This window comes from Geotrypetes seraphini, chromosome 1 (genome assembly GCF_902459505.1).
Source record: "Geotrypetes seraphini chromosome 1, aGeoSer1.1, whole genome shotgun sequence".
Taxonomy (NCBI): Eukaryota; Metazoa; Chordata; class Amphibia; order Gymnophiona; family Dermophiidae; genus Geotrypetes; species Geotrypetes seraphini.
This window is the reverse complement of record NC_047084.1, coordinates 547,444,572-547,468,239: the sequence shown is the minus strand read 5'-3', so window position 1 is coordinate 547,468,239 and position 23,668 is coordinate 547,444,572. Positions and strand designations below refer to the sequence as shown.

The following is a 23,668-nucleotide window of genomic DNA, read 5'->3' as shown; positions in this document are numbered from 1 at the left end:
ACATATGGGGGAGGGGGAGGGTATAAAGTTATATTAAGGTTCGATCAATTGATAATATTTATATTTTTGATTAAAATATTGGTGGGAAGGGTGGTGGGAGGGGAGGGTATAGATGTATGTTTTTAAGATGATGTTAAAAGAAATACAAGTGATGTTTACAAGGTTTAAATGATGTAATATTGTGTTCTTGATGTAAGATGGAAAAATGAATAAAGAATTTGAAAAAAAAAAAAAAGAAGTCAAACATGAAATTGCTGACCTGCTGTTAGTGATCTGTAATCTGTCGCTAAAATCATCTGAAGTGCCTGAAGATTGGAGGGTGGCCAATGTTGGGCCAAATTTTAAAAAAAGAGATCCAGAGAGATCTGGGAAATTACAGACCGGTAAACCTGACTTCAGTGCTGGGTAAAATGGTGGAAACAATTATAAAAAATAAAATTGTGTAACACATAGACAAACATGATTTAATGGAACAGAGTCAGCATGAGTTCAGCCAAGGGAGATCTTGCCTCACCAATTTGCTTGACTTCTATGAATGTGTGAATAAACATGTGGATAAAGTGGTTGATGTAGTGTATCCAGATTTTAAGAAAGCTTTTAACAAAGTTCCTCATGAGAGACTCCTGAGAAAATTAAAGTGTCATGGGATAGGTGGCAAAGTTCAATTGTGGATTAGGAATTGGTTATTGGCTAGAAAACAGAGGGTAGGGTTAAATGGTCATTTTTCACAATGGAGGAGAGTAAATAGAGGAGTGCAATATGGATCTGTACTGGGACCGGTGCTATTTAACTTATTTATAAATGAACTGGAAATTGAAGTGACAAATGATGTGATTAAATTTGCAGTTGAGTCTAAACTGATAAAAAGTTATTAAAATGCATGCAGATTGTTAAATATTGCAGGCAGACCTTAGGAAATTGGAAGAGTGGGCGTCCAAGTGGCAGATGAAATTTAATGTGGACAAATGCAAAGTGATGCACATTGGGAAGAATAACCCAAATCACAGTTACCGGATGCTATGGTCCACCTTGAGGATTAGCACCCAAGAAGAAGATCTGGGTGTCATTGTACACCATACAATGAAACCTTTTGTCCAATGTGCGGCGGCAGCCCAAATAGCAAGCAAGATGCTAGGAATAATTTAAAAAGGGATGGTTAACAACACTAACAATGTTATAATGCTTTTGTATCGCTCCATAGTGCGATCTTACCTAGAGTATTGCATTCAGTTCTGCTCTCCTTATCCCAAGAAATATATAATGGCACAAGAAAAGGTTCAATAAGAGCGACCAAGATGATAAAAGGAATGGAACGCCTCTCGAATGAGGAAAGACTAAAAAGGTTAGGGCTCTTCAGCTTGGAAAAGATAACAGCTGAGGGGAGATATAACTTGAAGTATATAAAGTCCTGAGTGGAATAGAATGGGTACAAGTGGATTGATTTTTCACTCTGTCAAAAATTACAAAGACTAGGGGACACTCAATGAAGTTACAGGGAAATACTTTTTTTTTTAAAAAATAATTCTTTATTGATTTTCCATACTTCAATAGTGCAATACATGAAATATCCCCCCCCCCCATCCTTCCTACCTACAGGGAAATACTTTTAAAACCAATAGGAGGAAATAATTTTTCACTCAGAGAATAGTTAAGCTCTGGAACGCATTACCAGAGGTTGAGGAAAGAGGGGATAGCATAGCTGGTTTTAAGAAAAGTTTGGATAATTTCCTAGAGGCAAAGTCCATAATCTGTTATTGAGACAGACATAGGTGAAGCAACTGCTTGCCCTGGATCGGTAGATTGGAATGTTGTTACTCTTTGGGTTTTTGCCAGGTACTAGTGACCTGGATTGGCCACCATGAGGATGAGCTACTGGGTTAGATGGACCATTGGTCTGACCTAGTAAGGCTATTCTTAGCATTCCTAGTTCTAACATTGGAGTCTCCCAATGATGGACTTGATGGCCTCTACAGAACTCAAAGGGCCACAGGGCTCGGTCTTGGGCCCAATCCTATTCAACATCTTTATAAGGGACTTGGCAGAAGGGCTTAGGGGTAAAATAACATTATTCGCCGATGACGCCAAACTAAGTAATGTAGTGGGCAAATGCACAATAGATGATGTTTCAATGCCCGACAACATGATGCACGACCTACTCCTACTGGAGCGCTGGTCTAGGTCCTGGCAACTCAGCTTCAATGCCAAAAAATGCAAAGTTATGCACCTAGGCAAATCCATGCAAGACTTACACCCTAAATGGCGAGATCCTTACAAGAACTGAAGCAGAACGTGACCTAGGGGTGATCGTCAGTGAGGACATGAAGGCTGCCAATCAAGTGGAGCAAGCTTCATCCAAAGCAAGACAAGTCATGGGTTGCATACGCAGAGGCTTCGTCAGCCGAAAGCCGGAAGTCATTATGCCATTGTATAGATCCATGGTGAGGCCCCACCTGGAATACTGTGTGCAATTCTGGAGACCGCATTATCGTAAGGATGTGCTGAGACTGGAGTCGGTTCAGAGAATGGCCACTCGGATGGTCTCAGGACTCAAGGATCTCCCATACGAGGAACGGTTAAACAAATTGCAGCTATACTCACTCGAGGAGCGCAGAGAGAGGGGGGACATGATCGAGACGTTCAAGTATCTCTCGGGCCGCATAGAGACGGAGGAAGATATCTTCCTCTTCAAGGGTCCCACGACAACAAGAGGGCATCCGTGGAAAATTAGGGGAGGGAAACTACGAGCTGACACCAGGAAATTCTTTTTCACAGAAAGGGTGGTTGATCGCTGGAATAGTCTTCCACTACATGTGATCGAGGCCAGCAGCGTGCCTGATTTTAAGGCCAGATGGGATCGTCACGTGGGATCTATTCACAGGGCAAAAGAAGAGGAGGGATCTATTCACAGGGCAATGGTAGGGGAGGGACATTAGGGTGGGCAGACTGGATGGGCCTTGGCCCTTATCTGCCGTCTATTTCTATGTTTCTATGTTTCTAAAGGTTACTCACTTGTACAGCCACAGATTCAAGCCCGGAAGCACCGGGTTAGATGCATTAGTTTAGCCATGCCCAAAAGACGGGCTGCTATATGTGTTTTCTCTGTGACCCATGATAGGTCGGGTCATTCACAGAATTGTGAACCACCTGGGGTTGATGATCCAGTGTCTCTGGATTAGCCATGTCAGCTGTGGTATGCAGATCTCGTCCATCTACAAAGGGACAGAAACTTCAAGTTTCCGGTTGATGTGAATCTTCTCATTCAAGGACCCAGTTCTCATAGAGGATCTGAAATGCTATAGGCTTATGGCATGGCTCTTAAGCACACTGCTTTAAAGTGCAATTGATACTCAGAGGTAGTCATCACTACTCTGCCTAGGGCTAAGAAACCTATAATACTCGTGGCCTATGTGAAGACTTGGAAGATTTTTCAGCACTGATGTGCCAAAGATAATGTGGAACCTTTTAAAGCTCCAATTTCAGTGATCTTGACATGTTTGTAGGCTGGGCTATAAAAGGGTCTAGCAGTGGGATCACTCAAGGTCCAAATGGCTGGTCTCATGCTTTCGAGCAAGTTGAAAAGGACTCTTTGGCTTCTCACCCAGACATGTCCAGATTTTTAACCTGGTGGCATGGAATATTGCTACACCTTGGGTTTTGGCCAGGTACTAGTGACCTGAATTGGCCACCGTGAGAACGGGTTACTGGGCTTGATGGACCATTGGTCTAACCCAGTAAGGCTATTCTTATGTTCTTATCCACCTACCTGAGTGCAACTGGCACCAACACTTATATAGTTCACACAATCTTCGATTTGTGTTTTAGCAATAGAGAGTAATCTGTTCACTCTTCAGGCCTGATTGACAGGTGAAAGACAAGCATCTGGAAATAAATACTGTCTGAGACAGTAAGCTTCTATGTTAATCTTTCCTGTCATTTAACTTTATCATCATTTTGAAGACCCGTAAGGCTCCATACAAACCTCCACAGACAGTATTTTTGGTGGTGAAAGTCTTGGTGACCAGGGTCTCTTGAGTTACACGTGCTCTCATGAAAAGAACCATTTCTCAGGATCAAAGAAGCAGGAATTTCCCTGCAAAAAGTCCCTTCTTTTCTGCAGAAAGTTGTTTCAGCTTTCCACATCAACCAGGAGGTTTGTATACCCGCATTCCAGTCCATCACTTCGATGAAGCAAGATAAGCTATTGTAGGTTCTAGACATTAGGAGAGTTTTGCTCCACTATTTGTTCTGACTAGTTAGGCTAGACAAGGTAAACTGGCTTCCAAGGCACCTATCTCTAGATGTATTCGTATGGCGATTTCATCGGCATACACTGGCTGTGACAAACAGCCACCAATCTCTCTGAAAGCTCACTCTACCAGAGAAATGGCTTCTTTCTGGACTGAGTCTCTAACAGTTCCACCTGGGGAGATATGTAGGGCAGCTACATGGTCTACTCTCCATACCTTTACAAAGTTCTACAGAGTGGATGTAGCAGCATAAGAGGACACCACGCTCAAGTCCCACCCTAGATGTAAGATACTCCTTCGGTACATCACCTAGAGAATAGATTCCTATACCCTTGCACCAGAATGGAAGGTTAGACAATAATAATCTTTCTAGAAGAGGCTATAGGAATCTGGACACCCTGCTCTTTCAGTTCACAATTCGCTTGCTTTCTGCCTCAGACAGATGTGTTGGTCTGGAGATGGAAATCTTTTCCAGCCAGTTGGACAAAACTTTACTGGATCCTTAAAAAGAAGAAGAAATTTGATGAGACTTCTATAGAGCTCCAGATGTGTTAATGCTGGTTGCATATAAAGAGATGGCTTGTTAGTTCCACCTAGAGTTATATTGTTGGGATTAACATTTTTCACTTCTCATCTCTAGATCATTAATAAATAGGTTAAATATCAGCGGTCCCCATACAGACTCTGGAGAACTCCACTATTTACCCTTCTCCAATGAGAATATTGATCATTTAATCCTACTCTGTTTTCTGTCTTTCAACCAGTTCTTAATCTATCTCATGACTTTCTAATTTCCTCAGAAGTCTTTCATGAGGTACTTGGTCAAATGCCTTTTGAAAATTCAAATACCTTGTACACAATATCAACCGATTCACCTTTATCCATATGTTCATTCACCCTTTCATAGAAATGCAGTAGATTGGTGAGGCAAGATTTTCCTTGACTAAAGCCATGTTGACTTTCTCTCATTAATCCATGCTTATCTGTCATTTTGTTCTTTATAATAGTCTATGATTAGACACAAAATGAAATAGAGAAAGACTATACAACTAGTCCTCTCTGCAGCCTTTGATCTAGTAGACCACGACATCCTCTTACAAATTCTAGACTCAATAGAAATTACAGGAAAAGTACTAACATGGTTTAAAGGATTCCTACAATCCAGAACTTATAGAGTCAAAACAAATAAAGAAAAATCAGAACCATGGTCCAACCCATGTGGAGTGCCACAAGGATCACCCCTATCTCCCGCACTCTTCAACCTATACATTGCCTCCCTAAGCTCCTACTAGACAAACTAAACATTACCTCCTACAGCTATGCAGATGATATCACCACACTCCTTCCCTTCAACCAACTTGAGCCCACTATGTCTGGCACAATACACAGAACACTTGAAACATTAACAACATGGATGAAAGAACACAAACTAAAACTTAACCCGGACAAAACAAACTTCATCCTCCTTGAAAACAGCAAAACCCTAACATTGACTAACCTAGTAATAAACTCAATTTCATACCCCATTCAACCCACGCTAAAACTCCTCGGAGTGCTGATAGACAGAGGCTATACTATGCAATAACAAATCAACAAAATAATAAAAACATCATTCGCCACTATGAGAAACCTAAGACAAATTCAAAAATTCTTCAACAGAAAACAATTCCAACTCGTGGTTCAATCACTAATCCTAGGACTAATAGACTACTGCAACATACTATATCTCCCCTGCCCAGCAATAATGATAAAACAACTTCAAAAAATACAAAACACAGCCCTAAGACTTATCTATTAGTTGAAAAAAATACAACCACATCACAGAGGCATACCACACTGGCTCCTAATACAAGCCAGAGTGCACTTCAAATTCCATTGTCTACTTTTCAAAGCTATAGACGGAAACAGCCCTACCTACTGGAACAATAGACTAACTCATTCCAACTCAAACAAACACAGGAGAACCCACACAATATTCACACACCCGCCAACCAAAAATGTCAAACAAAGAAAAATGTATGACAACCTACTGGCCACCAGAGCAGCGAAACTGGACTGACAACTCGCCAATCTGTTGACTTCAACCACAGACTACAAAATCTTCAAAAAAGAAACAAAAACCCTACTCTTCAAAAAATACATAAAACCAATATAACACAACCAAAAATTATCCAAACTCCTCCTGCATTATCAACTACTCCTTAGCAAATTAAAAAACGTTCAAACTATTCCTTAAGTACTTCTTAATATCTTATCAATATGTATTTCAATATCTTATCAGTATGTAATTCTTAATATCAAAACAATTCTTATGTAATCCGCCTTGAACCGCAAGGTAAAGGCGGAATAGAAATTACTAATGTAATGTAACAAGTAAATAACAAAGAAAACTAAAACAAAAGTCATATTTATTAAGAGCAAATCTAAACAATTACCTTTCTGAGGAGCAATTTTTATGAAAGACCAGTGAAAGGTTAGCTATTTGAGCGGAGTGTGTGAGTGTCAAAGTGTGGTGAGTTGCAATAGTGATGTTGTGACAGTAAATATGTTATTTTTCATTTCACAGCACAATTTCTTTTGGACACAGTTATATTATGTTGTATGGTTTGAGATTGTTATGAGGCATTTGTGAACACAAATATGTAGTGGCCTGAGGCGCCTGAGCCAATCAGAGCCTTAGGCCCCTCCCTATGCATCACATGATAGGACAGGGCTTAAACCCCATATTGTGCAGAAGGAGCAGGAGGGACTGAGCACCCCTCCTGCTCCCAACTTAAAGGTATGGGGGGATGGGGATGACATGACCAGAAGGCAGGAGGGAGTGGACATCTTGCCATAAGTTCTGCAGGGAGTGGGAGTGGGCCGATGGCAGGAAAGAGTGGGCATCCCTCATGCCATAACTTCGGCAGCATGGGGGGAGTGGGCCAATGGCAAAAGGCATCCCTCCTGCCATAGTTAAGAGTGGCAGGAGACGTCTGGTGGCAGGAGGGAGTGGACATCCCGCCTGCCATTTTTTGGGTTGGGGGAGGGGGCGCTGTTGGGAGAATTTTTTTTATTATTGGCCAGATATTTTGTGTGTATAATACACGCAAAATATCTGTGCCATTTTTTTTTTTAAACCTCCCAACAGAAGCCCTGACTGCAGTGACAGGAGGTTGCTTCTCCTGTCACTACTGTCAAGGCTCTGCACCGACTCAATCGCTCCCTGAGCAATTGAGTCGGGAAGTTTGCAGGCAAATGATTTGCACCTCCGTGCAAATCATTTGCATGCAAACTTGATAGTGAATCAATCGCTGTTTAAAAATCAGCCAACAGTGATTGAGTTGCTATCTTTAATGAATCTGGGCCTTAGACCACAGTTGTGGACCAGCATGCCTGAATGCATAATATGCATACCCTTAAGGCAAACCTCCTTTAAGATGAGACTTTGAGATGAAGGTTGGGAGGTAGGGGGGGTTAAATGTATCATTAGATTTTTATGTAGTAGATATCAAAGTGCTATTGTGTAATAGCTTGTTGAATTATATTATTTTGTGCACTTGTTGTCAAATTTGAAAATGAATAAAAATTATAAAAAAAAAGAGAAAAGCTGTTCAAGAGGATTGCAACATATGACCTAGGAAATTTCAAAAAGGGAGATAATTTTAAAGATAACCAATACCCACCCTTTTTATTGACTTATGAATATCTTTCCTCACTAAAGAATTTGCACAGTGATTCTTTCATAAGTCCTATAAGATGTAATTTCTAGCCTTTTTTGATTAAATGTTAATTTTCTGTTAAAAATATTTTTTTAATTGTTCGAAGTGTGTAATTTCATTCAAAGTTAAACTCCATTGTGAAAATGCAGTGATTTTATGCACATGTGAATATAGAATGATATTGAAATAATAAGGATTTTGTTTCTCTTTCCAGGATGGAGCTCAGATGTGTGATAGCAGTCATACGTCATGGTGATCGAACACCAAAACAAAAAATGAAAATGGAAGTTAGACATCAAAAGTGGGTCTAGTTAAATATTTTTATGATAAAGTAATTTGTATAAGCTGAGGGAATGTATTAGTGCTATTTGACATTGACATTATACTACTACTATTTATCATTGCTATATAGCGCTGAAAGGCATTCACAGCGCTGTACATTTAACATTCAATAAACTGTCCCGGCTCAGAAGAGCTTACAGTCTAATTTATAGTAGTATAAGACTAAACTGAGGCTTCTGCTCCCAGGTTTAGCTTGGGCTGGGAATGCTACATATGCAGTATTTATAGACTCTAAAGTGAGAAAGTCAGTTGTTTACTGGCAACATTGGTGGTCAAATTTTGACATTATAGCAGAGTTGCCAGAAGGAGCCGTGTATGGATCCCTGCATAGCTGTTGGTGTAATGACTGGACTAAAATAAGATGGGAGAGCATATAAAATGGAAGGGAAAATCCTTAAATAGTTGAAAATGTAGGTTTATGAAAACAAATCCGAGGTCTGGTTTAACTGAGTTGAAAGTTCAAAGTAGGAGGAGGAAGCTATTGGGTCAAAGCAAGACTACTGTATTTTTCGCTCCATAAGATGCACTTTTTCCACCTCCAAAAAGGGTGTGTGTTGTATGCAGCGAATACATCTCCACTTCCCTCCCTGGTGTTCCGCTGCTGCTCGTCGCCATCCCCTCGCTGCCCTCTTACTTGCTCGCCATTGCAGGAAAGGAAGAGAAGGCCGGCGGTGTGCAATCAGGACCACAAGCCTTGCCCTGATGTCAATTCCCGTCGAAGAGAAGGTCCAGGCCAGCCAATCGCTGGCCCAGACCTTATCCCCAACATCAGAAAGTTCGCCAATTGTAAATGAAGCGCTGTTCCTTTTGGATCAAAAGTTTGGAGGTGTCCCCCTCAAATTGTTTGATGTGTATCAACACCGTGTATTGTAAATCCTCTAAAGAATGGGATTCATTCAACCAATGGGAGACCAGGGGGGCGGAGACTCGTCCTGTACGGATATTGCTCAGATGTTCTATAATTCGAGTCTTAATCCTGCGGGTTGTTTGCCCGATGTAAATTTTATGGCATGGGCACTGGTTGTAATAAATCACCCCCATGGAATCACAATTGGTGCCAGTGTTTAATTTGAAGTGGCGACCTCCTGAAAAAGGTATTTCCACTTGAGTGGCGTCCAAAATGTGACAGCACACCCGACATTTATATGAAAATAAACATGTGCTAATTCCTAGATTTATAGTTTAAGGTGGAATAATTTTACAATTTTTCTTTTAAAATTGAGATGTTTCAGACGCTTTGAATTAACATGAAAGTTGGGGATTAGAAATTGTGGGATATATATTTGGATTAGAAAAAATAATAATATTACATTTGAAAACCATTTATTCATATTTAATTCAACAATTTGGGTTTTATGAATGGGGTTAGTATAACTGTTAATTGGGTTGTATATATTTTTATGGGGTTAATTACATAATTATTCATTTAAGGAATGTTAATTTTTGAAATTTTTGTTTCTTTTAAGGATTTATACTCATTAATTGATAATTTTCTTGGAAAATTCATTAGAAATTTAATTTTATGGTTTCAAATGGTGGGGATGAGGCATAACTATTTCATAGAGAATAGCTGGATTTTTAAATGTGATTTTGTGAGTATAATGAACAAAAGAATGATTTCGATAAATATAAAGGGGAATAGAGGATTCATTTAATTTATTTTTGTTTCACAAAAATAAATAGTAGTGAAAAAGTAGAAGTTGATATGCAAATTTATTATTAGTGGAGGGTAGTGGGTTTGAATCTAAAAAATAGAAAAATTCAATATATAGATGTAGACATATTTAAATGGTAAATTATTTTATGTTTTTAATGACTTATTGAAAATAATTATTTTAATCTGTAAGGGGGCTTTTCACTACCTGGCTTATATGTGCGTTACCAAGATTTCACTTTTGATTAGAAGGGGCTGGGTATGGGAGGAAAGGGTAAGTGGGAAGGTTGGGGGGTTGGGGTTGGGGTTGGGGATTATGGGGATTTTATTTTTGAGATTTGGAAAAATGTGTATTTGATAAAATTTCAGAATAAATGGGTATATTTGATAGGTTATATACAATGTAAGAAAATGTTATAATGGAGTTTAAAATATTTTCCTTAAATGTTAATGGCCTCAATCATCCAATTAAAAGAAAAAAAAAACTTTTGTTTTTGAAACAATAGAATGAAGATATATACTATATCCAGGAGACCCATTTGTCGGCTATAGAGTCTAAAAAATTAGAGGGAGATTGGGTAAAGCATTGTTTTTTTTTGCCCCTGCTGTGGGAAAGAATGCTGGTGTAACAATTTTAGTGAATATAAAATGTACTGCAATGTTTAAATTGATTGATGCTGATCCTTTAGGTAGATGGTTACATGTAGAAATGAGCTTGGGAAATCATATCTTGGCGCTTTTAATGTATATGCACCTAATTCGAACCAAATTGTATTCTTTAAATCTCTACAACAATTGATATTACCACTGGCCACTTCTAATTTAGTTGTGGCGGGGGATTTTAACGCTGTTTTGGATCCTTTAATGGACATAAAATCTAGTAGAATTATGAAATCGCTAGGACTAGATAATATGGTACAGACTTGTGATTTAAAAGATATATGGCGCATACTTCATTTTAATGATTGGGAATTTTCTTTTTGTTCCCATGTTCATAAATCTTTTTCAAGAATAGATTATATTTTTGTTTCACATCACTTAGTTCAACAGGTAACACAAGCCTCCATAGATCCAATCATTTTGTCTGATCATGGTGGGGTGTGGGTTAAATTTAAAATAGTAGATCAAGAAAGCAGTAGACCTATATGGAGATTTGATTATACATTGCTTGTGGAACCAACTTTTATTGAAGAATTTCATTAGGAAACAAGTTAAAAGACAATTTTCTAATTTGGAACAAGAAATTAAGCTCTTAGAATCAAAATTGGTTGACAAGTGAGAACACTACGTTACAAGCTCTTCTAAAAGCTAAATGCCAATATAATGAGATTTCTTCTAAACTGATAAGGAAAGATTTATTTTCTCAACAAGCTTTGTATTATGGAAATTCAAATAAGGTGGGAAGAATATTAGCAAATTATCTCAAAGCAAAAAAAAAGAAAACCAAAAATAGTTGCAGTAAAAGATAAGAAAGGTGATACTTTTTCTCAAATTGGACTATTTTAAAACAATTCTTAAATTTTTATAAAGCTTTATATTGTTCTGAGCCTTATTTAGATAAAGAAAAAGATGGTTTAGATTTTTTAAATTTAATTAAGGGACCAAAAATTCCTGAGCATATAAAAGAAAGTTTAGAGAAGCCAATATCATTAACAGAATTACAAACAGTGTTGAAGTCCCTTAGAGTTGGATCCGCTCCAGGTGGGGATGGTTTCACGGTAGAGTTCTATAAATCATTCCAAAATACCCTTTTGCCATATTTATTAAACTTATATCAAGTTCAACTAACTAAAGGTTGCATTGCAGGTACTATGGCAGAATCGTTAACTATAGTTTTGCCTAAGCAATTACAGGCCTATTTCTTTAGGCCTTTGATCGGGTGGATTGGGCCTTCATGTATCAAGCAATGGAATGGTTTGGTATAGGTTCTTTTTTCTTTTTATCGGATGATTGAGAGCATTAACATTTAAAGAAAATATCTTAAAATCCATTATACGAGATTATAATTTAAAATAAACACTTTATCCTATAAATCAACTTGTAATTAATATTTAGTAATAAATAATCATTTTCCCCATATTTAAGATCCAAAATATAATCACCCCTCCCCCACCCCCACCCCCACCCCCTTATATTCCCTCTTCCCATCCCATCCCACCCCAATTAATAATGAGAACTTGGAAATGCAAATTTGAGATCAGGTACCAAAAAATTCCTTACAAGCCATTGTAATATATTAAATTAGCTACCATCATAAGCTACCTAATTATAAATAAGATTCATAAATATTAAGTAATATATAAAATTCAGATTTTAAAACACCTTCTTAAAAATAAACAATTTATAATAATGAACTCTTCAATGAAATAAATAAACAATCCCTAACATTTAAAAAAGAATAATATACTTATAATTTGAAAAACTGCACTTTCTCTTATGATCAATTGCTAATTTACAACTATTGTCTTTAATTTTATGAATTATATAGTCATTTTAATTGATATAAATATAAATCTTAGATGTTATTATTATTCTTAAGTTTAAAGATTAGTAAATACCTCTTCCCATTTGATTAATACCCATCCATTTATTATTTTGCATTAAACCTTTAACTAAAAAAAACTTATGAAATCAAATACAACCCTCTATAAATTAATAATGCCCAATCGAGACCCACTTTAGTTTTGTATATAATTAATTAACCTATCCTCAAATCATTCCCATATAACTTGACTATCAAAATTCTGAGAAGAAAATGTTAAACACATATACCTAAGGATGTGCATGAAAAATACCAATAAACTTTTCTCAAGTCCAATCATTTTTGCATGTATCTAAACCATGGCCCATACAAGTGAAGGTCCATACTCTGTGTGAGTGAAAAATCCAAAGTAAAAAACAAAGTTAATGTAGTATAATATCCCTGACTGTAGATTGACAAAATATTTTCAACCAAAGCCACACCGGAACTATTGATTAAAATTAATCCAGGCCTAGTATTTTCCATTTCATACATAAAATATAGTTACTCAGTATAGTACTGTGGTGATCTTCATTTTGCAGTGCAGAGCGATCCAAGCTTTGGGAGTTCCACCGCACACTTTCTTCTTTAGTGTTTCAAAAATGAAACTTATCTGTTCATCAAAGACGCTTCTTCTTCTTCAAAACTGAAATAAGGTTGAATTCCTCTGGACACACCTCCGATCTTTCCAGCATTAAACAAACCCGGAAGTGCAGAGCACCAATCAACTTCCTCAAAGGTTCAGAGTCAATCCAAGTCTATGCGGAAGAGAAACAATTCTCCCATTTAAAGTCCAAAGAGCAATTCATAGCAAGTTAATATTTTTGCCAAAAATCAAATCTAAATAGTAGAGTAAAATAAGAAGTGTGTTCTTCTTGCACCCCAAAATTCCTTTTTAGAATCCAACAACGGCACTTCTGTGACTGTTATAAACTTGCTCGTGCCAGGATTCTAATACTAACAGAAGCGGCATATTTAAAAAATAAATATTCTCAACATTGTTGCCATATCTCCATCACACCAAACCAATCATCATAAAATGCAAAAGTCACATTCTAAAATGTAATAAAGAAATTGTAACTTCAAATGAATAAAATGCAAACAGAGGCAAAATAAATGCCCCCAATTAAGAAGACATAGGCTGTTCATTCTGATCTAAAAAGTCTTGCAACTTTTTTGGATCTACAAAATTCAATGTTTTGTTTGCATAGGTGGACCCGCATTACTGCCGGGTACAGTAATCCATATTTAGCTCCCAAAGACCTGAGCTGTGGACGTAGATCAAGTAACTGTTTCCTTTTAAAAACTGTATCCTTAGCAAGTCAGGTACTATATGTATCTTCGAGTCCTGACATTTAAGATTTCTGTTTTCTTTTGTTAGTTGACATATTTCTATAACTTGCTGATGTCTAAGCAGCTTGAAAGTTAATGTTCTTGGTCCTCTCTGCTTATTTGTCTTTTGCGCCGGGATCCTGTGCACTCTTTCAAACTCGAGCAGGAATTTTGGTTTTAGGGGCAATACTTTTGGAAAGAATTTTTCCAGGAAAGATATTGGGTCATTCTTTTCCACCCCTTCCGGGAACCCAATAATTCTCAAATTATTCCTTCTCTCACGATTAGCAGTATCCTCAAGATCCCTTTCTAAAGCTTCAATTTATTTTCTATCTGTTTTATATTGCAGTGATTCTGCCTCCAAACCGTCTGTCCTCTTTTCCAAATTATTCAGCTTTATGTCAACAACATCCATTCTTTTAGTAAGCCAGGCAAATTCATCTATAACCACCTGTATCTTTTTAGCATTGTCCATTACTATTGCTTTGATCCGTTGGTTGTGGAACTTTCAAAGGAGTTGCAGGCTCCGGTTTTGATCTTTAATATTGCCAGATCCAGTTCCTATTCCAGCCAAATCATTTTTGTTATGCTTGCCCGATGCCATCTTGAATAGAAATTATCACCTTTAAACTTTGAAAATTAAATTTTGTAGCTTATAATATTCAAAAAATAGCTTGTCTTCAGGGAGTTCTCTCTTCACCCGACCATCCTGTTACATGTCCAAGCCACGCCCCCAGTTTTTTTGTATTTCATTAAATGTTTTGATTGGTAAGAAAGAATTTATTATAAGGTATAAGTGATTACATAAGTCATGGGAGGGAGTTAAATTTCATTAATTTAAGTTGATTATGTTAGAAAAGCAAGTGATGTATCCAAGTTCAAATGTCATTTTCTGATGCACTTGTTGTAAGTTGTAAAAATGAATAAAGAATTAAAAAAAAAAAATCTAAAATCCAAATTACTTGATTTTCCAAATCAGGTCCAAGAGCTTATTTCTTTGTCCCATGCACTTAGTGAAGTCATTTGAACAAGATTTATTTATTTATTGGGATTTATTTACCACCTTTTTGAAGACTCAGGGCTGTGTACAGCAAGAATGTCAAACATAAGCAATAAACAATTACAGCAGCAAAAATGTTCTTTCAAATGATATAAAAAAGAAAAAAATTAAAAACCTAGGACAATACTAGGTGGGCTTTAGTCTATGGCCCAGAAATATCAAAGAAGAGGCAAGTTAATTTAATCATGTATTTTTAATTAGAACAACTAATTGGCAGACTGGATGGACCGTTCAGGTCTTTATTTTCCATCATTTACTATGTTACTATTCTTTAAAGCTGTATACCATAGAGCAAGGGTCTCAAAGTCCCTCCTTGAGGGCCGCAATCTAGTCAGGTTTTCAGGATTTCCCCAACGAATATGCATGAGATCTATGTGCATGCACTGCTTTAAATGCATATTCATTGGGGAAAGCCTGAAAACCCGACTGGATTGCGGTCCTCAAAGAGGGACTTTGAGATCCCTGCCATAGAGGAACAAAAAGCTCCTCTCTAGTGTTGTATACAAAAGTAAAAACAAAGAAACCAGAATGGAATTGTCCAGATCAGAATGATGTGCACTACAAAAGTGTCCTCCAACTCATCTGATAAAATGAAGATCTTTATTCCTCCAATGTCACAATGGTACATTCAAATGACTCTATGACTCAATGGTTCAATGAAGTTCTTTATTCCTCCAGTGTCAGAATGGTACATTCAAACGACTATATGTCTCATTGAGTCATTGTACCATTCTGACACTGGAGGAATAAAGAACTTCATTGAGTCATAGATTCGTTTGAATGTACCATTGTGACATTGGAGGAATAAAGATCTTCATTTTATCAGATGAGTTGGAGGACACTTTTGTAGTGCACATCATTCTGGTCTGGACAATTCCATTCTGGTTTCTTTGTATTTGTGTCTGTGGTTTTGTTTACCCCTGTTTTGTTCTGTCTCTGTATAAAAAAGTAAGCCCTACTTGACTGAACCTTGTTGGTCGGAGAGTAAAGCCTAAACAAAGAAAAGGGTACAGACTTCAGTCAAACTCCCTCCATTACCTTTCTCTACCCAATACTTCCTACCAGAGGTTTCCATGGTATTTATTGGAAGCAGGAGCAATCTAAGATGCAGCTACCCCACTAGTGCCAAGATTCAAAATGGTCTCTGACCCCCTTATGGTATTCTTTCAGTGCTACTTCTAGGAGCCATGTAGCCTCATAAGGGGCATATACTACAGAAACAGCTTGATTTATATGCAAATTGGCTCAACTACTCTGATGAGCTGGGCTCTGTTTAATTTATGAGCCTTTTTTAGGAACTAGCACAAATAGGATTTGCCATGACCGTTGTGTGTAAGGGCTAATGTACTAAATACTTTTAGGTTTCTTCTTAATTTTTCTTTCCCATTTAAAACATAAAATGTGCTGTGTAGATCAGCAAAACAAAACCCTATATTAATGTATTTTGAACTGTATTTTGGAGCTAGCATAATATGAAAAAATGGGTAAGGGTTTTTGCAAGATGAGTCAGTACTACTATAGCATCTTCTTGAAATCAGTTATCCACACAGGAATCAAGCGTTTAGCTTGTGTTTTCTGAAATTGGCATCCGATTCTATAAGCTAAATCATAGGATTTTTGTTCATCTCATGTAAAGTGGTTTCTTTTCCACATTTCAATACACATCTATATCAAAGTAAATATTGTTACAGAACATGGATTGCTTTAATGTTGCATCTAGGTTCTTGACACTTTTCTTTATAACTTCTTAACATTATCTTTTAAAGGTTTTTTGATCTTTTTGAAAAATGCAATGGCTATAAAACTGGAAAGCTAAAACTGAAGAAACCAAAGCAGTTGCAGGCAAGTTGTATTAGCAAACTTTATTTGTATTCTTTCCAACCCAGCTAAAGTTGGAAAGCATTGTAATTAAGAAGCTGAGAATGTCTGCCTGACTGGGAACACAATAGCTCTCAGAAAATTAAATGGAAAGAGATCAGAAGTGGTATGGTAAAAAAAAATTAAGTGAAAAGATACAGTACATTAAGTTCCAAAATAGGCTGAATCAGACCAGGGGTTCCAGAGAAATGAGCCCCACCCCCCACAATAAAAAAAATGGTCCAATGCATTTCTATGAGAAAAGCAGTTTGAGCTTTTGAGAGCACAGATACTTAGAATTAGGAAATACAGCAATTAAGAAATGTCCTTTCATACTTCTCCCCTGTTATTTACCCTGTCCACACTAACAATTCATCTCTTAACTACCTCTGTCCCCATACAATCTATACCCTACACCCACCCTCCAGCTGCCAGTGTTCTCCCCTCCCCACCAAAAAAAAGCCTGGACCTCTGCAACCACCATAAGTCACCCCCTCCAAAAAAAACCACCCCCAGAAACTACCTCTGTAACTCCACTAAGCCCAAAACTACCCCTATAACTCCAGTAACCCCACAACTCCATTTCCCAAATTATTACCAGCCTTTCTTTCTACCACCCAAATTAATCCCCAACTACACCTGTTCCCAGAAACACTGCCCTCACAACTACCACATGCCCTCTACAAGATACCCCACCTTCAACTACCCTGCGCTATCCATACATATACCCACCCTCAACTACACCTGAACTACATTCACCCTCCATTACCCATGTACTACTTCACTACAACTACCCCCAACTCCCCAAAACTATTCCCTCACTGCCACTTTCTACCCCCAAGTGCCCCCACCTAATGTTCACTCGGCTGTATGGGAGTCCTCCACCTATATTCCTACCGGTGGGTATCATGTCTCATTTTCAATAACACGAGTTAGTCAAGGTTCTGCAAGACTTCAGATGACCCTCTTGTCTCCAGTGATTAAAAATACACTGCCAGCCGTATGTTTAGAAGACTCTTGCGCACCTTAGAGGGAACATTGCCCCCACTTCCCAAATTATGCACTACAATTATCCCACCATCCCTAAAACTATCACCTAGAACTACCCCTCACCTCCTAACCAAGATGATTTCCATATTTACTTATCTTACCACTCTCCATAAACTTCTCCCAACTGTCTCCATCCTCCATAAACAAAGCTGCTCCCTCCCTCTCTCTTCTAAGTCAAACACTCAGAAACAGCACAGCCACACATAGTAGAATTGTAAAGAACCCCCATGCACTGTTATGCATCATCCCACTTGTTAATTCTGAAGATATTTTCAGACTTTAATTTATAATTATTCTTTCAGGAAGTATTGGATATAGCAAGACAGCTTTTGGTAGAGCTTGGTCAAAACACAGATTCTGAAATTGAAGAAAGCAAAGCAAAACTTGAGCAACTAAAAACTGTGTTGGAGATGTAAGTATGAATGTCATGGATTTTTTTTTTTCTTTTGTAAGATGGTTGTAAATCATCACTACCTTATTATGTTTCATTGAAATTTAAATACATTTTTAGTGTTTTTCTGGTATTATACAGAGCAGATTTCCCATATATTAAAAAAAAAATGTATCTTCAGTAAAGTCAAAGATCAAGGACAATTAACAAATCAACAAAACCATGTAACAAGCACATGTTAAAATTACAGTGTGTCGACAATGTATCCTGTAGAGCTGGGGATATATGGTACAATAGGATAATTTTGATATCACCTAACCCAACCAACCGTGGTTATTGCGGATGGGCAGACTAAATGGGCTATTTGACCTTTATCTGCATCATGTTTCTATGCACGTGGGATCTCTTAGAAAGAGGAAGAGATAATGGTTACTATGAATGGGCAGACTTGATGGGCCATTTGGCCTTTATCTGCCACCATGTTTCTAAGTTTCACCTCACTGCACCCCTCCTCCTGACCTGCCCATCTTTGGCTGCCCCATTAATTAACAATCAGATAGCAGCAAGGTCCCCAAATAGCAGACCTGAGTAGCGCACTGGCCTTTCTGCCTCCTGCATGTTTCCTCTCTTCCAGTCCTCATTTCCTCCCCCAACCAACATCTCTCTCTCCCTCCAAGAGTCCAACTTTTTACTCTCTGCCCTCTTTCCCTTCCCCTGAGTGTGACATTTCTCCTTCCCTCCTTTCTGCCCTTCCCATCCATCTCTTCCTCTCTCTCTCTCTCCATGTCCAACACTTTCTGCCTCTTACACACTTTCTCTCTTTCTCCTCGCCCCTTCCCTCAAGTGTGACACATCCCTGCTTCCCACCCCCAGTCCATCTCTCCCCAACCCCACTCACAACATGTTCTCCCCATGCACCGTTTCTCCCTTCCTCCATACTATGTCCATTTCTCACTCACTCATCCTGCACAATTTTCCTTTCTTCCCTCCCCCATTCCCACTCACAACTAATATGCTCTCTCCCCATGCACCATCTCACTCTCCCTCCAGCGTGCAGCACCTTTATTTTCCCTCTCCTTCTCCTTCAAATCCAGCAGCACCTTTCCCTTCCCCTCCCCTTTTGCTAGGTCCAGCAGAACCTCTTCTCCCTTCCCTCTCCCTTCCCTTTCCCTCCCCCTTGTCCAGCAGCACCTCTTCTTCTGCCCATATCCAACAGTATCTCTCCTCTCCCTAGTGGCAGCTCAATGTGTGCTTTTAACTTCCCCACACAGCTGCTGCTAGCTTTAGTTTAACTGGCGATTCTATCAGGCAGCTTCAGGGCCTTTGTAAGTCCAGCATGCCTCCGATGAAGCTTCCTCTTTCATCGGAGGCAGGCCAGACTAGCAAAGGCCTGAGGCTGCCTGATTGAATCACCAGCTAAACTAACGTTAGCGGCAGCCATGTGAGGAAGTTAAAAACACACAGTGAGCTGCCACTTCCACTGCTGGTTGGGGGAGGAGGGAGGTTGGGGAGAGAAGACGAGGAACGCGGGAGATACGCGATGGCAGAAGGAAGTTGTGAATCATACAGCACTAGCACTGCATATACTAGATGGCAGAAGGAAGTTGGGAGACATACAGTGCTGGCGTTGCGTACCCCCCAACAATGGTGTGTATATCCCCTGTTAAGAACCTCTGACCTAGAGCATGGAGAATGTTTCAGCAAACTTGACCCCCCTTTACTGGAAGGACTTTCACACAAAGCATATTTGTGACATTGGAGCTATGGGGTGGGAGGGAGAGGGTAGGGATGAGAAGAATTATTCACAAAGGATTATTCAAATTCCTCATATAATTTAGATCATCATGAAGAGTCAATGTAGGTGATTTGTTCTTTGTTATTGGATCTGGAAAATTGATGTTAATATGTTCAGAGTGTGCTTTTTATATCACTTTGCAAATGTGTTTTGTGTATTATTTTCTTGAATGTTATATGACCATAATTGTGGTGGTTTTCAATAAATATATTTTCTCTATCGCTTGATAGACCGGTATAGTTCCTTACAGATGGACATTATACCTCACTGCTACCAGCAGGTAGAGACTGAGATCAAACTTGTATATCAGTACAGCTTCCCCTCTACTGATCCAGTCTTCCTCAGTCTCTGTGTCAGTGAGAAGGAAAGAGATGGTTGTGTACACGGGGAATGGAAGAAAGTTGAATTTCTGGTCATAGGGAGGGAGGGAGGAACAAATGAGAGGGAGAAATATTGTGGTGGAAAGGGAACAGTGGAACAGATTGAAATGGATGCAAGAGGAAGGAATATTGGACATAGTGGTAAAGGGAATGGAGGGAGAGATGTGGCATGGTGCTGGAGAGGGGTGATGGAGGGAGAAATGTCAGGCATGGGGCTGGTGGGCAGGGGCGAAAGATGAGAAAGGGATAAATGCTGGACTATGGTAGGAGGAACCAATGGACAGCAACAGAAGAATTTACAGAAGATGGGAAAGCGGAAAAAAGAAACTGGGACCAACTTTATGGAAAAATAAGTCTCCAGACAACAAAGGTAAAAAACAGAATTTATTGACTAAAATATGTTAGCTTTGGGAAATGTATATAGCAGATGGCTTTGTATTGTGTTCAAAAGAAAAGGAAATGCATTTCTGGTTTTATTTCTACAGTGTTGAAGTACTTGCTGACCCTTGCTGTGACTGGTGGGGATCCCCAAGCACCGTCAGCAGAGGACCTCTTCTAGAGATGGCCAGAACTCCCCTCCACCAAGCACAGCAGTCGCTGGCAACATCCATGAGCCACTGAGGTGCTAGCATCTGTGACTCAGGGACGCTACTGCTGCCTGCCAAGCTTGGCAAAAGAGACCCCTGGCCAACTGCAAAGGAAGTCCTCAGCTAACAGCTTGTGGGTTCTCATCAGCTGAGTATTTATATTTTATATTTACATTAGAGGCTCTGGTAGAAATTCGTTTACAAAGTATGTATTCTTCCCAATTAATATTTCCAAATTAATAAAGTCTCTTTGCTTATTTGTAAATGGGTCTCTACCAGAGCCTTTAATTCAGTAGCATAATTAAATGAAATAATTATTTCTGAAGTTTTTAGGGATGGGCGGGGACGGAGGGGATTCCTTGTGGGGATGGAGGGGATTCCTCGTGGGGACGGAGGGATTCCTCATGGGGACGGGTGGAATTTCTGTCTCCGCACAACTCTCTAGCGTGGAGTGGTCTCTTTTTGCGCTTCCCTGCCTAACAACTTAGGGTTCTTGCAGGATGGCCTGAATAGGGGACTGGCTTGGTCTTCTCTCCGGGTTCAGCTTGTGGCCTTGTCAGCTTTTCGGGGATTAGTGAAAGGTCAGTGTTCGATTGCCATTCCTGATGTGGTTCACTTCTTGCGGGCGGCCAAGTTGCTCAGGCCTCTCGTGCGGCCCTCTGTTCCTTCTTGGGATCTGAATCTGGTTCTGTCAGTTCTGGTGTACCCTCCTTTTGAACCTTTGGGTGACTCCTCTTTGAAGGACCTTACTGTTAAAGCAGTCTTCTTGGTGGCTGGTGGCCATTACTTCAGCTAGACGTATTTTTGAGCTGCAGGCTTTCTCTTGTAGGGCTCCCTTCTTGGAGTTTTCTAGGGAGTGGGTTGTCTTGAGGCCTGTTCCTTCTTTTCTGCCAAAAGTAGTTTTTTCTTTTCATGTAAATCAATCTGTAGTCCTAACAGCGTTGGGTAGTCGGGAGTGCTCTTCTGAGCAACGACAGCTGCTCAAGTTGGCTGTCAGTCGGGTCCTTCGCTCTTAAGTGCAGTGGACCCAGGAGATCAGGTAATTAGATCATCTCTTTGTATTTCTTGTGGGTCCTCGTAAGGGGGATGGCGCTTCTGAGGCTACTATTGCACGCTGGATCGAGGAGACTATTGCTTTCTCTTATCTTCTAAAAAAGAAGCCTGTTCTGGAATTTCTCAAGGCATCTTCGCTGCATTCCTTTGTCAGACACTACAATGTAGATGTTCAAGCACATCTGGATGCCGTATTTGGTGAATGTGTTCTGGTTTCGGCCCTTCGGGGGTCCCACCCTTGATGGGTATTGCTTTGGTATGTCCCATCCGTAAGGAACTATACCGGTCTATCAAGCGATACAGAAGGAGAAATTAGGTTCTTACCTGCTAATTTTCTTTCTGTTCGCTTGTAGACCAGTATAGTTCCCCACCCTATCTCTTTGTGCGGTGATTGCAGGTTTTTGCTCGCATGCAGATTTTGGATTTTTCTGCTGGTTCTAGTATCTTTCTAGGGCCGGGGAGAATTAAGAACAGTAGCTTAGCTGTTGAGCTGTGGGGATGTTTTATCTCCAGGATTCAGTTCTACACATGTTCCAACAGTTGTTTACAGATGTTTGTTGTTTTTACATTCCTGTTTGGAGTGTATTTTACTGTTTTTCACTTAAGAATTTTCCTAGGTTCTGCTTGGCTATTCAGCAGACTGAATCAGTAAAGGGGAAGCTCTACTGATATACAAGTTTGATCTCAGTCTCCACCTGCTGGTAGCAGTGAGGTATAATACCCATCCGTAAGGAACTATACCGGTTGATAAGCTAACAGAAATAAAATTAGCAGGTAAGAACCTAATTTCTCCATTTTAAAAAATGTAATACTTGTGCTAATAGAAGCAGCACAGTTCATTCTTAGATCCTCTTCCGTTTCATCTGCTGAACTCTCTTTTGCTACAATCTGGTGGTGGAAGTCTCTGTGAGCTTCAGGAACTTCTTGAGAAATTGAGTAAAACCTTTACTGCCTTTAATGGAGTTTTTAAATTACATCACACTGTATAAAATTGTTTAAAAAAATTAATATTTATGTCATGTTTTTGCACATCACAAAAGCAGTATTTGACACAACTCATTTATACAAGAACCTGTTAAGTCCACTCAGCTTAAATAGCCAGCTGCAACTTCTTGGTTTCCTATTTTAACATAAGAACATAAGCAATGTCTCTGCTGGGTCAGACCTGAGGTCCATCATGCCCAGCAGTCCGCTTACGCGGCGGCCCAACAGGTCCAGGACCTGTGCAGTAATCCTCTATCTATACCCCTCTATCCCCTTTTCCAGCAGGAAATTGTCCAATCCTTTCTTGAACCCCAGTACCTTACTCTGCCCTATTACGCTCTCTGGAAGCGCATTCCAGGTGTCCACCACACGTTGGGTAAAGAAGAACTTCCTAGCATTCGTTTTGAATCTGTCCCCTTTCAACTTTTCTGAATTCCCTCTTTTTCTTTTATTATTCGAAAGTTTGAAGAATCTGTCCCTCTCTACTCTCTCTATGCCCTTCATGATCTTGTAAGTCTCTATCATATCCCCTCTAAGTCTCCTCTTCTCCAGCGGGAGACAGCGTATCCAGATTGTTCCCGAAGAGAGGCAGCGTGGGAGCCCTGCTCCGCCCCTCTCCCTGACCGAAAGGGAACATTTAAAAGATCACAGCAGCCAGCCGGGCCCCCTTTCAGGCCACCAGCGGGAGACAGCGTATCCAGATTGTTCCCGAAG

At 39.4% G+C, this 23,668-nt stretch overlaps 1 protein-coding gene across 10 annotated transcripts in view; it reads left to right on the top strand.

Annotated features, from left to right (window-relative positions):
* The window catches only part of PPIP5K2 (diphosphoinositol pentakisphosphate kinase 2), a 501,817-nt gene that overhangs the window by 187,503 nt on the left and 290,646 nt on the right, over window positions 1–23,668 (top strand). For all 10 annotated transcript variants that reach the window (XM_033929166.1, XM_033929168.1, XM_033929165.1 and 7 more), the window contains 3 exons: window positions 8,163–8,249; window positions 16,624–16,699; window positions 18,067–18,176. In XM_033929166.1, coding sequence (XP_033785057.1) covers window positions 8,163–8,249; window positions 16,624–16,699; window positions 18,067–18,176 — 273 coding nt within the window. The remainder of the gene's footprint in view (window positions 1–8,162; window positions 8,250–16,623; window positions 16,700–18,066; window positions 18,177–23,668) is intronic.